Here is a 14,222-nt window from a genome sequence, read left to right on the forward strand (position 1 = left end):
ATCAAAAATGAACATTTTAACTAGTGAAACTGAATTGTTGATATCAAGGATTAACATTGTTACTAGTGGAAATGCAATTCCTGATGTCAACAATTCGCATTCTGGATATTAACAATTAAGTTGTTGATATCAAGGCGTCAGATTCTTGATATCAACAATTTAATTCTTGATATCAAGAATTCATATCTGGTTAAGCAATAAAAGTAAAAACGGCTTGCCAGAATAGCCGTTTTGTCTTTTATTGATAACAGGATATAAATTCTTGATATCAAGAATTAAACAGTTGATTTCAAAAATCCGAATTCTTGATATCAACAATTGTATTTCTGCAAATGGTGACACCATTGCTGATAACAAGAATTAACTTTGTTACTAGTTGAAATGTAATATTGAAATCAAAATTTACCTAAATTCTTGATATCAAGAATGTTGATTGTTGAAATCAACAATTCAGTTCTTGATATCAAGAATATATATATATATATATATATATATATATATATATATATATATATATATATATATATATATATATATATATATATATATATATATATATATATACTGAGAATGAATAAAAGTCAAAACGGCTTGCCATAGATCCTGAGAATAAATATAAATCAAAACGTATATTTTTTGATATCAATAATTACATTTGTGATATCAAAAATGTTGATTGTTGATATCAGGAATTACATTTCCACAAGTACCAGCCCGAATTCTTGATATCAAAAATGATTTACATTATATTAAGGCATACATGCCTTGATAACCACGGTTCATTTTAATGTCTAAAGAAAAAGTCTAAAAGATGTCATTTGGACAATTGTACTAAGTCAAAATGTGAACGCTGTGAACAATTTCTACTTTTTTAAACTTATGATTTCTACTTTTTAAATATTTTTAAAATAACAGTTTTAAACTCATTTTAAATGTTGGACTGATTTTAGTATTTATTGCATCCCTTTCTATATCTGAGCATATGAAGTTAATTTGAAATGACAAGGGTAAGATTTTTTTCCCGCTATTTGTTATCGTTTACAAGGTTTTGTTTTTCATGAGTACATTTTGATTCACTGTTGTAACAGGGTTTTTACTCCTGCTCTTCAAATGTATGATGTACTTGATGTACTTCAGTTTTAACATTTTTAACCTTTGCATACTGTTTTTAGTATTCAGTAAGTTTTATGGCAGCTTTTTTTTATTATTACTTATTATTCTTATAATGTTGTTATTAATGCAATTAACTCTTTACTTAGATTACTATGAATTAGCACATTGTGTGTACATGTAAACAGCAAGTATGTGTAGCACAGATCACAGATCAATGATGTTTAAGAAACAATTAAAAAACTTCTCATTCATTCATAATTTTCTTGAAGTATGCATCTAACCCCAGTCAGTGTTTTTGTTATGTTACTGGTCCTGGTAAACCATGTTTGACCCTTTAAACCACTTTGCTTGTTGTGTATGAATGATTTACACAAGGAGACCCTTTAAACCTGTGTGTCCCAACAAACCATGATACAGATGACCCTATAAGCCTGTGAAAAAACAGGTGTAGTTTTTCCACAACTCCATGGTCTCATGTGATTTTTTTAAGTGAGATGTATCTTAATGAGGCCATAACAGATAGTTTGATATATATATTTAATGTGTAGGTTGTAAGGAAAGGTGTGTCCCCCTAAACCACAGTGGTTACATGCTGTCCCTGTAAACACTATATACCTGTATGTGTGTGTGTGTGTGTGTGTGTGTGTGTGTGTGTGTGTGTGTGTGTGTGTGTGTGTGTGTGTGTGTGTGTGTGTGTGAATAAGTGTGTATAGGTGTTTTCCAGTGCTGGTTTGCGACTGGGAGGGCATCTGCTGCATAAAACATATGCTTTAATAGTTGGCAGTTCATTCCGCTGTGACGACCTCTGAAATAGAGACTAAGCTGAAGGAAAATGAATGAATGAATAAATGTTTTGCTAGAGAAGACCTTTATTTGTCCACTCGAGTCGTGCACAAAATAATTTGATGTCAAAAGCAAAAACAAGATTCTTTTGCTTGTCCCATTGGCAGATTGTTTTGCTTGTTTTAAGGAAAAACTTCCTTAATATTGGCGTATTATTTCTGAATACAAGACAATATGTTTTGCTTGTCTAGAAAATTGTTCTTAATTTAAGAATTTTTAGATATTTGGACTAGAAAGAAGACAAAAAATCTAAGTAAGAAAAGCATTTTTTGCAGTGTAACAATATAGAAATTCTTAAAGAGCCCATATTATACATGAAATAGGGTCATATTTAGGTTGTAAGGGTCTCCAACAACAGTCTAATATGCATGCAAGGTCAAACAACACTTTCATGGTCTTATAATCTGCATTTATTTTTACCTAATTATCCCAGCGACTCCCATATGAATCGTTCAGCAATTAATTTGTTCCCTAAACCGGTCCTCAGCGCGAAGCTAATCTGCGCTGATTGGACCGATGACATGATATGAGAAAATAAAGAGTTAACCTGATACAGCACACGCGGTTACAAGTAACAAAACACAACTAAATACATAATGTGCAAGATAGAGTAAACGAGGCAATAATTTTAATCGCACGTACTTACACTTGTGAAATGGGGGAAGAAACTGATCCATGATGCACTGATCCATGTTCTGACAGTCTTTACTGATCCTTCCTTTAACAAACTGATGAAGTCTTCTTTTTAAGCATGTAGTTTCCAGAAGCACTGGAACTGCTCAAGGCTGGGCTACATTGCTGAGGTTTCATCTTTGATTAGACTGTCAATCATATCCATCTGCACAGCGTGACTTCATTCGACTGGTGTCTGTGTGTGTCTCTGTGTGTGTGTGTGTTGCTTTTTTTCTGTGTTAGTGGGCGGGGCCGCAGGTTTCAAATCTCCCGGGTTTGCGCGCGCAACTAATTGTTTCGTGGCCGCGTCATCACGAAACACCTAATGACTCGTTATCAAGACGACTCGTTTGAAGCACTATGAGTCGACTCTTTTATAGATGAATCAACAGTTTTTAACCCTGTACACTTACAGATTTAAGCCTTAGCTGGATATTTCACTTCACTTAGAGCTGTGTTACACACTACATGGAAGGGCATTTTCAAAAACCCATAATATGGGCTCTTTAAAAGCAAAGTTTTTTGTAATGCAACTTTATTTCATACTGCAGCTATGTTTAGCTGATATTTTGGCACTTTTTAAGAAAAATGCACAGTGTCAGTCAAAGTCACACCTGAAGCACTGGAGCAAAAGAAAATGTCCAGCTTCTCTGCATTGTGTTGACGGGAGCTATTTTTCACTTTGGAAAAGGGGAGACGCTCAGTAAAAGGTCAACGCATCTGTGCTCTGCTATTCTTAGCCATCGCTAAAGGCCTCTGTTTATCAGCGATTGAGAATGAAAACTGTCTTTGATCATGTCAGATGTCAGCTTGGCTTTATTTACAGTCTGCTGCCACACCATGGCAGCTTTTTTTTAAGTTGAGGGTAATGGCTTTGTCAATAATTTGCCTTTGCTGTCCTGCTTATTAGTGATTCATTCAGGCAAATCAGGCAAGTATTGGATTACATTAAAACTCTTCTAGGTTCATTATAAGCAACACAACATTTTAGGTATCCAAAGATATAAATATGCAATACCTAAATATGCAAGCGGTGACACGGTGGCACAGTGGGTAGCATAATCCCCTCACAGCAAGAAGGTCGCTGGTTCAAGCCCCAGCTGGGTCAGTTGGCATTTCCGTGTGGAGTTTGCATGTTCTCCATGTATTCACGTGGATTTCTTTTGGGTGCTCAGGTTTCCCCCACATGTCTAATATGATTGAATTGTACTCAATGTTGATACTATAGCACAAGCAACAACAAACAAATATGTCAGAGTGTTTACTCTGTGTTGATTTGTTATTATGTTGGTTTCTTAAAATATTGTTATGTTGAGCCAGTGTAGATTTTATTATTTTTGAAATAATATTAGCATTAGATTATTATTAGCATTAGAATAAAGAATAAAACAGCAATTTCTTACATAGAATGCATATTATAAATGTGTATATTGTCTTTTTGTAGTAAACTTATATACTGAAAATGTCCATTCAAAACAACAACAATAATAATAATAATGAAATATCATGATTTTTACATAATCTTGAAAATCTTATATTAACAATAATAGTGATATAAAATGTCATTTTTTTTATTATTGATTTATATTATTTTAAATGTTTTTAATATCATGAGTTATGCAAAATTCATTGAAATACTTTAGCTTAATATTTTTTTTAATCTTATGTTTTTAATCTTATGAGTTACGCAAAAATCATTTAAATACTTTCAAGAGTTCACACTTAGATATTGTTTGACAACTGTTAGCAAGTTTGGCATGCTGTCCCGGGAGAGAACCCTGAGCTCGGAGATAGGTGAGCCCAGGGCTCCCGCCTGGTCCATAGAGCATATGAGGGGAGTACGAGATCAGGTGGTTCTCGAGAGCTCCCCGTGGTAAAAGAAAAAGGAGGAGAAGGGGTGGATGGGGGGTTTCTTCGGAAAACGAAGATAAGAGAGTAGTTCTAGCTAGCCTACTTATAGTGAGTTGGGGTTAATCTGATTGGCTAACTAGTGAATGTAGATGAGTGGCCAGCTGCAGTCAATCATATCACGTGCTCCTCTCGAAACTAGTTTGAAAACTTCACTTAGCTTAATTATTATTTTATTTATTATTAGGTTTACACAAAGCCAAATTCGTTCTAGTGAATTTAGTCTCTTTTTGTACTTTTTAAATTTTATACTGTTTTGGGGGGATGAGGAGTAAAAATATACCTAAAAAAATAAACAAGTAAAACAGGAAACACTTTTTTTTTCCATTGTAGATCATTTTCTATGGTATTTTCTGGAAAGGAACCAAGTCCTTAATGTCTCCCTGACAATATAAAGCTGGTTTGATTCTCATTTCATGCTTGCAAAATTTGCCTCTGTGCGGCAGATTATGCTGGTCTGAATATCTCTGTCTGCAGCAGGTATTGTATGCAAATGTGAGGAATGATTTTTTAATGCTCCAGGAGAACAGACGGCTCAGTCGTGGATCATTGGGATTGTTGTCAATGATTATGCATATGAATCATTCTCCTGGCAAATATGAACAACACACATCTGTCCAATTCCTGTTGAATCCCGCCCAACGAGTCTTAGCATTAAATGCTTGCCAAACAAGCAGATCAGAGCAAAAGTGAGATCCCAGACAAACAATCAGATACAAAACACAACACCGGGGGCTCGTGAGGAACCAGCTCACTGTTCAATGCACAATTAGTCACCCAAAATAAACATTCCCTGACAGTAGATGTAAAATAAAGGTTAATACGAGTAGGCTATCATCATTATTATTTCTCAAACATATGGTAAAACAACAATAATATTATGTGTAGGTCTACTGTTGGTTGAAATGCTAAATTTTGAATAGACTTTGAATGGTGGACTTGAACAGACTTTAAATTTGTCCTGGTCATTAATGCACAGTAAAGGGATGACATCAGAAAACAATCATTAATAATTCTGATGTTGAATTTTTATGTTTGAGGCATATGCTTGCAATCTGTCATTGACAACATTATTAGACCATTTTTTCCACTGGTAAAATCAGACATTTGTCATTATCAGATCCCTCTTGCATTATATTCGACGTTACATAGGCTAGAGTAGTTATACAGACACTGTTAAACATTTATTCTCATGCACAACATTTAGAGTTCACTATGAAAGAAAGAAAATAGGCTATTAAATGCTTGTCTTAATCATAACTCTAAAATGGGATATGATTATTTAAATGACCCACATGCTTTTGGTTTCATTTTTCACTGTGAAGTGCGGTTCATACTTCCTGCGTGGCTCCCAAACGATCACTCCGTGTCACAAACTGAACGTTATTAACAACTTTATTACCTGTTATTCACAGCCTATGTAGATTCTGTTCACCAAAGTAGACTTCATTCACAGTCACGTGCCCACCCTCTCTGTGGTCACGGTCAGCTCACGGCACGTGTGATTTCACGGCCGCGAAAACATCATTACGTGAAGACAGAAATGACATTTTTGGGAGAATTGTACCTTATAAATACAGTATGTGACTTTTTCAACTCCATTTGGAGGTGTCCATGTTGCTAAGCTACGTATATAAAACAATGTGAAGACTTGTGCGGCCGCCTTTGCTTCTCTCCTGAACTTGAAAATATGATTGGCAGAATCGTAGAAATGCTGCATTAAGATCATCTAGGGGGTCGAATCGAGATCGCGATCTTTTTTTGATTATTCATGAAGCCCTACCTGGACTGTTTTTCTCCAAAGCCATAATTTTTCTTCAGCTGAAGAAAACAAACACATACAAAGCATATACATCTCGCATGGCCTTAGGGTGAGTAAATAGTTAGGCTGAACAATTATTCCTATAAATTTACACACACTTGTTGAAAAATCTCACCCGCTGCAGTGAAAGGAGCCAGACATATGTCTCAGCCAGATGCTGCACTTTAAATTTCACCAAACACAGGCCTAAAGGAAAGGATTTGGGTGTGAAAGTCTGAATGATTGCTGGCATGAGGCCTGTAATCCTGTGTGAAGCTTTACTGGATAGATGTAGAGATCTGGGTTTAAAAGCTCTGCAGGAGTGCGCTGAGTGGAAGAAAGCAGTGAAATCAAACCCACACACAGAAGTAAAGCGCCACTCTCCATTTCCAGCACTAATTGAGGGTAAACTGTTGAACAAATGCATATTACATGAAAGTGCTTCAGGAAAACAGCAACTTTTTGTGCTTTCTCTCTAATATTTCTCTCCAAACCAGGCAGTGACTGTGTTACTACATTTCTTAGTGTCAAAAATTTTCAAATGGACAGAAAAAAAATAATGCTATTTATTAAATGTAACTGCATACACATTATTCTAAATTGTCAAACAGAATAAATGTAAATAAGATAAAAAGTTAGTGTTCTTTGCTTGTCAATGTATGTGCGTATATATGTTTGTTCATCAGCAAAATTCAGTCCCAAAATAGTTTTAGATCTCAGGAAAAGATTGAATATACCGTTTTATACAATTGCTTTACTTTTCTTCGCTGAAATGACATTATAGATAAAATTACAATAAATATTTTGAAGTATGCGCCACATATGACTGGGTACAAAACACCTGAACATGTAATATTCAGACATCCAAGTCTCCTGGAAGCTCACCTGAATCAGTGAATCATTTGCTAGTGGCTTATTCTGACCAGATCATTTGAATCAGTCAGTTTTTACTTGGAACTTGCTTTGACATTTGAATCAGTGAGTCATTAATTGGACACTTGCTGTGACCGGATTGTTTAAATCAGTGAATCAATTACTATAGACTAGTTCTGACCAGATAATTTGAATCAGTTTTTTTTCTAGAAACTTGCTTCAACATTTGAATCAGTGAGTCATTAACTGGAGAGTCACCATGACTGGATTGTTTGAATCAATGATTTGTTAACTGGGGATTGTTTAAATTGATCTACAGATTGTTTAAATCAGTGAATCAACACTAGAGACTCATTTTGACAAGATTGTTTGGATCAGTGAATCAATTACTAAAGACGCATTCTGATCAGATCACTTGAATTCATTGTGTTTGAATCAGTGATTTGTTAACTAGTGACTCATAATGACCGGATTGTTTGAATCAGTGAATAATTAACTAGAGATGCATTCGGATCAGATCATTTGAATCAGTTTTTTTATAAAAACGCTTCAACATTTGAATCAGTGAGTCATTAACCAGAGATTCACTGTGACCATATTGGTTGAATCAATAATTGGTTTACTGGTCACTTGTTCTAACTAGATTGTTTGAATCAGTGGATCATTTACAAGAGACTCGTTTTGACAAGATTGTATGAATTAGTGAATTAATTACTGATTCGTTCTGACCAGATAATTTAAATCAATTGTTTTTCTAGAAACTTGCTTCAATATTTGAATCAGTGAGTCATAAACCAGAGATTCACTGTGACAAGATTGCTTGAATCAGTAGGTGCGTTCGACTTCATGCAGCGCTGCTCAGATCAATCGAAATCTGTCTTAAAGCGGTGCATGCTGGTTAGAAATGTTGTTCGGATTGACGCTGCACCAACGCCACATGACTGTCACATGTGGCATCAAAGTACTACTGAAAATTGAACTGACACTGTTTCTATTTACTATGATCTTTTATGTGAAGCTGCTTTGACACAATCTACATTGTAAAAGCGCTATACAAATAAAGGTGAATTGAACTGAATTGAATTGTTTCGGGTTTATTATTGGACAAATTCCGATTCACAAATTTCAAAACAAACAATTCACTTTTCACACTCTCTCTGTCTTATACACATCATGCTTATTAATAGACTACAAATATCTTACTGCAGTAATTATTTTGTTTGCACAGGTGTATTTACAACCTTTTTTATACAGACTATTTACTGCATTCAGCTCCATGGACAGTTTAATTGATATATTTTAGTGAATAACCTAAACATAACTCAAATAAGTTTTACAGACTTGAAATAAAATAATTATAATCTTTGATCCTATCACCCTAAAGGTTTCTTAACAAATCAAAGAACTATTTTATTAAATAAATATAAAATGATTTATATGATTATAATTTTTTTTTCCTGTCCAGCCAATTCTGCACAAGTTTTAAAAGTGACATTGATGTACCTGCTCTTACTGGGAAACTTCTACTTAAAGTGTAGCTCACTTATTTTAGAAATGTCCTTTTGTTCAATCTTTTTGAATTAAAGTGCTTTTTTGAAAATGCTTTCATTATCCAAAGTAATCTTAAGCATTGTTTAAGACAATCAACACCTTGTTTTGGGTTTTACACTAATATATATTGAAAAGTTTTAAATCTATAAATGTATGTAAACCCCTTTTTAGCATATTCAAACAAGAAGTATTAGCCTAAAGAGGGATGTTTAAACTCCTAAAATTTGTGCTTATTACTTTGTATTTAATAGGCCTATTCATGTTTATATTACCCTCTCGTTTCCCCTTTATTCTCTTATGCGTTTGTTATTTAATTCATTATTCCCTTGTTGTTTAAAAATAAACTAGTTTGTAGAGACTGTATTCTGTTTTATTTGTACTGTAAATCTTTTGTTGTTATAAATAAAAATTTTAAAAATGATGATGACGCCATGTGATCGGTCATCATGACTGCCATAACTTGACGGCTCCATTTTCAACTCTGCCCCCGCCTGCCCTTGGCTAATCTCGTTGATCACCGGCTGCAGCCATGGTTCAAGTCGAACGCACCTAGTGATTTGTTAATTGGTGACTTGTTCTGACCAGATAGTTTGAATCAGTGAATCATCTACTAGAAAATCATTCTGACCAGATTGTTCAAATAATTAAATAAGTTACTTGCACTGTAGACTTCCACTGTAGGTTGGTTTCATTTTTACTGACACACCAAGCAGTGATGGCGCTGTTAAATTGCTCAGTGTCAAAAATGTCTAATTACAGCTAATTAAATGATCTGTTTGAGCTTCAGTAAAAAGCCTCTGTATTGTTTTGTAAATGAAAAGCAGTTTTTGGGAGTTTACTTTGAACAAAGAGGAAATTAGTAACCTTCAGTTGATGACTGTAGGAAACGAACGTCCTTCAGTTGAAGTGTTTTGTTTAGCATTTTTCCCCCCTCAGCCTCTTTGTTTTCTAATAAAGCACTTTTGTTTCTTGTGGAGTTTGATTTATGTGGTGTTTTTTTGGTTTATTCTCCTAAATGGACTCGCACCCTCCTTAATGAATCATAAGAACTTGCCACATTTGTTTTTGTAGGCTGCGTAATTGATGTTAAAGGGCATTTTAGAGAGCTAATTCTTCTTCATCTTTGTCAGAATTCATAACACAGAATGTTCATGTGTGCGTGCGTGTGTGTGTGTGTGTGCGTGTGTGTGTGTGTGTATGTGTGTGTTCAGGTTTGGTTGTGTGGAGGAAGTGTGGAGGTCATACCCTGCTCCAGAATAGCTCATATTGAACGCGCACACAAGCCCTACACAGAGGATCTGGCAACCCATGTGCGCAGGAACGCTCTGAGGGTGGCTGAGGTGTGGATGGATGAGTTCAAGAGCCACGTTTACATGGCCTGGAACATTCCTCAACAGGTATGAAGACTTTAAATTCTTAATTCTGATTGGTTTAAATGTAGCTACACTGTAAAAAAAAAATCTGTAACTTGACAGTTTTTCATATTTTGTGATTCATGTTTTGAATAACAGAATAAATATTTTTAAAACATTTATAAAATAATAAATAATAAATAAGTTTTTCACATCTATTTAGGCTTTTAAATTGCATTATTGGACGCTGCTCATTCTTCCGACAACTTGAACATTAAAAAGTTTGAAAAAGTGATTTTTATAAACATTTTTAATAATTTGAAGTAATTTAAGAATAAAACAATATATACATTTAAACTCAAAAAAGTTATTCTAAACGAAACAAATACAAACTACGACATTTCAACTATTTTAACTAATTATAACTAATTTTTTTTCCTGTTTATTAAAATGTTTTTATATTTTCCCCCAACATCTTAATTTGGGTGTACTAATTTTTGGACTGATCTTCAGCATCCTGTAGGAAGTATTAATTTAAAAGAGAGATCTGTGAGGGGTGTACTTAGCTATATATATATATATATTGTATGTGGATTACAAAACTTTAATAAAGAAAATAATATTAAGAAGGCTACAGTAGGCTACATTTCTTAAAGAATGACTTTAAAGCATCAAACCCTGAGTGGAATAATCAGGAGATGATCCGGGCTGAGCAGTAGCCTCACTTTAATATAAAGATATTTTCCCATGCGGCGCTGGTCGGCAAACACATGTGTCAGGGAAAGATCCCGCCGCTTCTGGTAGCGCGGATCTTTGTAGCCATTATTTTAAACTTAATGTGCTGGAAACTTAATGGGTTGCAGCTGGAAGGGCATCCGCTGTGTAAAATATATGCTGGATAAGTTGGCGGTTCATTACGCTGTGGCAACCCCATATTAGGGTTAGGGTTAAAGGGACTAAGCCGAAAAAAGAAAATGAATGAATGAATGAATGAGTGTGCTGACATTGAGCATATTTTGTATGTTACAGTTAGTCTGCAATGCCTTAACTTTTTCTAGCAAGTAACAATTTGCAGTAAGCTTGTATACTTTCTCTCTCGCAAGCACAATGTTTTGTGACAAATATTTAATTTAACGTTAGGCCTATAATGGCCTATATTTTATAATATTTTGCTACATATGTAGCCTATTGAGACGATCTGCAATTTCCTGGAAGCCTTCTCTCTTGCTTTGTTGCAAGCCGTAGTTTTTGGTTATTATATGTTTGAACTCTAAAACCAAACACTGCTCATGCTGTGAACATAGCTGTCTCATTTCAGAGATCTTTTAGTTCTCATAGTTGCCCTGGTAGCACACAACATAATCAATGTATCTGTGCTCGACCTTTAATGTTTCATGACTGTGACGTGCACGAGCAGTTATCTGGATTATTTAAACTGAACTCAGATTTATTAGATCAAATGATCTTCAACTTGCTGTTATGTAACCAATTTAAGTGTGGACGTTTAGTTCGGCTCATTGAAGTCAGATTTTTTACTTTAATACCCACTTTTCTAATCTACTTTTATGAAACAGTCCCCTGATAATAAGCTGTCGGTACATTTTCTGTTATTTTACAAACTTGGTTCTCTATATATTATTTCCTAAACAATATCTTGTCTCAAACTAATAATTCATTCATTCATTCATTCATTCAATTTCTTTTTGGCTTATTAATCTGTGGTTGCCACAGCGGAATGAACCACCAACTTATCCATTAGATGTTTTACACAGCGGATGCCCTTCCAGCTGCAACTTATCACTGGGAAACATCCACACACACTCATTCACACACATACACTACGGACAATTTAGCCTACCCAATTCACCTATAACACATGTTTTTGGACTTGTGGGGGAAACCGGAGCACCCGGAGGAAACCCACGCGAACACCGGGAGAACATGCAAACTCCACACAGAAATGCCAACTGACCCAGCCAAGTCTCGAAGCAGCAACCTTCTTGCTGTCAGGTGAACGTGCTACCCACTGCCCCACCATGCTGCCCCAAACTAATAATATGTCAGTAAAAGTTGTTAAACTGCAGAGTTGATTTTTCAACATCAAAAGTCAGCAGAGCAGAGATAAAACACCCATAATCCAATTCACAACTATAAATAAACAGAAAACACAAAATACGGAAACTGTTAATTAGCAGATATTTTTACAGTGTACATAGGGTTCAGGGTATTCTACTTGATTTTTTAGGTTAATTAAAATATAATGTATTACAGTAAATTAGCTGATTTAAAAAAACGTGTGTAAATGAAACAACAAATTTAAGAATCGGTGCAAATTGTAAATGCCCAATCTTATTTGTAAGTAGCATTTATAATGCATTCAAAATCTGTTACATGGTTTTTATATTCCACGTCTTTTCAGATCTTTTCTGTCCTTGATTTATAGAACAGTCAAAACTTATATGAATATTTAAAAATGATTTAATAATTTCTTGTTAATATCATATTGTTCCAGGGTGTCCAAACACTGCCCTGGAGGGCCGGTGTCCTGCATATTTTAGTTCCAACTCCAATTAAACACACCTGAACCAGCTGATCAAGCTCTTTCTAGGTATACTAGAAACTTCCAGGGAGCCCTCAGCCCTCAAGCACCGGGTTTGAACACCCCTGTTCTAAACAGTTGTGCTGCTTAATTTTAGATTCTCTGATTAATCCAATGTATTATTTGATAATTTTTTGTATAATAACATGCTTTGATCATCATAACTAGCATACAATTAAATCCTCTGGATGTTTTTAAAGTACTTTGGTATTTCTCACTATCTTATAAAAAAGAAATCAACTGGGAGCCATTTCTACAGCTTTGTAGTTTATGTGTAAAATAGTTTAAAATGTTTTGGAAGTAAAAGAAGAGATTTTTTTTCTTTTTTAATTGTCCCTCAAGTGGTTCCAAACCCCCATGAGTTTCTTAAATCTGTTGAACACTAAAGAAGATATTTTGAAGAATGCTGACAACCTGTAACTATTAAAGGGCACCTATAATCATCTTTTGTAAGCTGTTTGGACAGAACTGTGTTTAGGTATAGTGTGTACACTGTCATATTGTGGTGATATAAACATAACAAGTTTCATTAAAAAAAATTCCTGACGTTAAAAAAGGATCAAAATAAACTGGAATTAAAGCATATGTTACAAGTCTCTGTGACGAGCTCAATGAGTCTGTCTCAATCACTGACTGCTGTTTATCTGATGTAACTGATTAAAAGCAGACATGCACGTCGGACCGGTGGTTGAGAGAAGCAGCTCATTTGGATTTAAAGCCTCAGGCTACAAAAAGTTCCACACTGCAGTCAGACACCAAAATGGGCAGATTGCACATCATATAATAAATCATATGATGGTTATTTTGAGCTGAGACTTTACAGACACATTCTGGAGACACCAAAGACTTATCTTACATCTTGTAAAAGGGGTAAAATACGTGCCCTTTAACTTCCTTAATAGGAAAAAACTAATACTATGGAAGCTCTGGTTAATACTATGGTTTAGAGGTGTCCAGAGGTTTCTTCAAAATAACGTTTTTGTTTTCAACTGAACTAAAAATCTCAAACAGGTTTGGAACAAGTAAAAGGGGCGTAAATGATGACAGCATTTACATTTTTGGGTGAACTATCCCTTTAGATTAAGTAATGGGTAGAGATGTTATGAATGCTTTTGAGCTGTAACACATTTTGCCACGATGCCTTGAAAGTTCACATTAAATAGTGAACGACTGGGATGGATGTACTGTACATTGACACATATATAAAAGGTTTTCTCCCATCATGCTCCAGCAGCCTTCTGAATGATGTCCTGTACACTCACGACTCCTCGTGTTTGTGTGCGCAGGTCTCTGGGATTGATATCGGTGATATCAAAGAACGAAAAGCTCTCAGAGAAAGACTACGCTGTAAACCCTTCAGCTGGTTCCTTAACAATATTTACCCTGAGATGAGAACCTACATGGACACCATCGCTTATGGGGTAGTGAGTAGCCTCTTCTCATTTTATAACAGTTCGTAAAGATGGCATTTGTTTGTTTGAACATTGAACTTGTTCGATGTTTAACAAAG

At 35.0% G+C, this 14,222-nt stretch overlaps 1 protein-coding gene across 1 annotated transcript in view; it reads left to right on the top strand.

Moving 5' to 3' along the window:
• Nucleotides 1–14,222, top strand: part of galnt18a (UDP-N-acetyl-alpha-D-galactosamine:polypeptide N-acetylgalactosaminyltransferase 18a) — a 149,491-nt gene that overhangs the window by 105,978 nt on the left and 29,291 nt on the right. The window contains exons 7-8 of the mRNA XM_056451996.1: nucleotides 9,973–10,158; nucleotides 13,999–14,136. Of these exons, the coding sequence (XP_056307971.1) occupies nucleotides 9,973–10,158; nucleotides 13,999–14,136 (324 nt within the window). The remainder of the gene's footprint in view (nucleotides 1–9,972; nucleotides 10,159–13,998; nucleotides 14,137–14,222) is intronic.

The sequence above is a fragment of the Danio aesculapii genome, chromosome 25 (genome assembly GCF_903798145.1).
Source record: "Danio aesculapii chromosome 25, fDanAes4.1, whole genome shotgun sequence".
NCBI classification, from domain to species: Eukaryota; Metazoa; Chordata; class Actinopteri; order Cypriniformes; family Danionidae; genus Danio; species Danio aesculapii.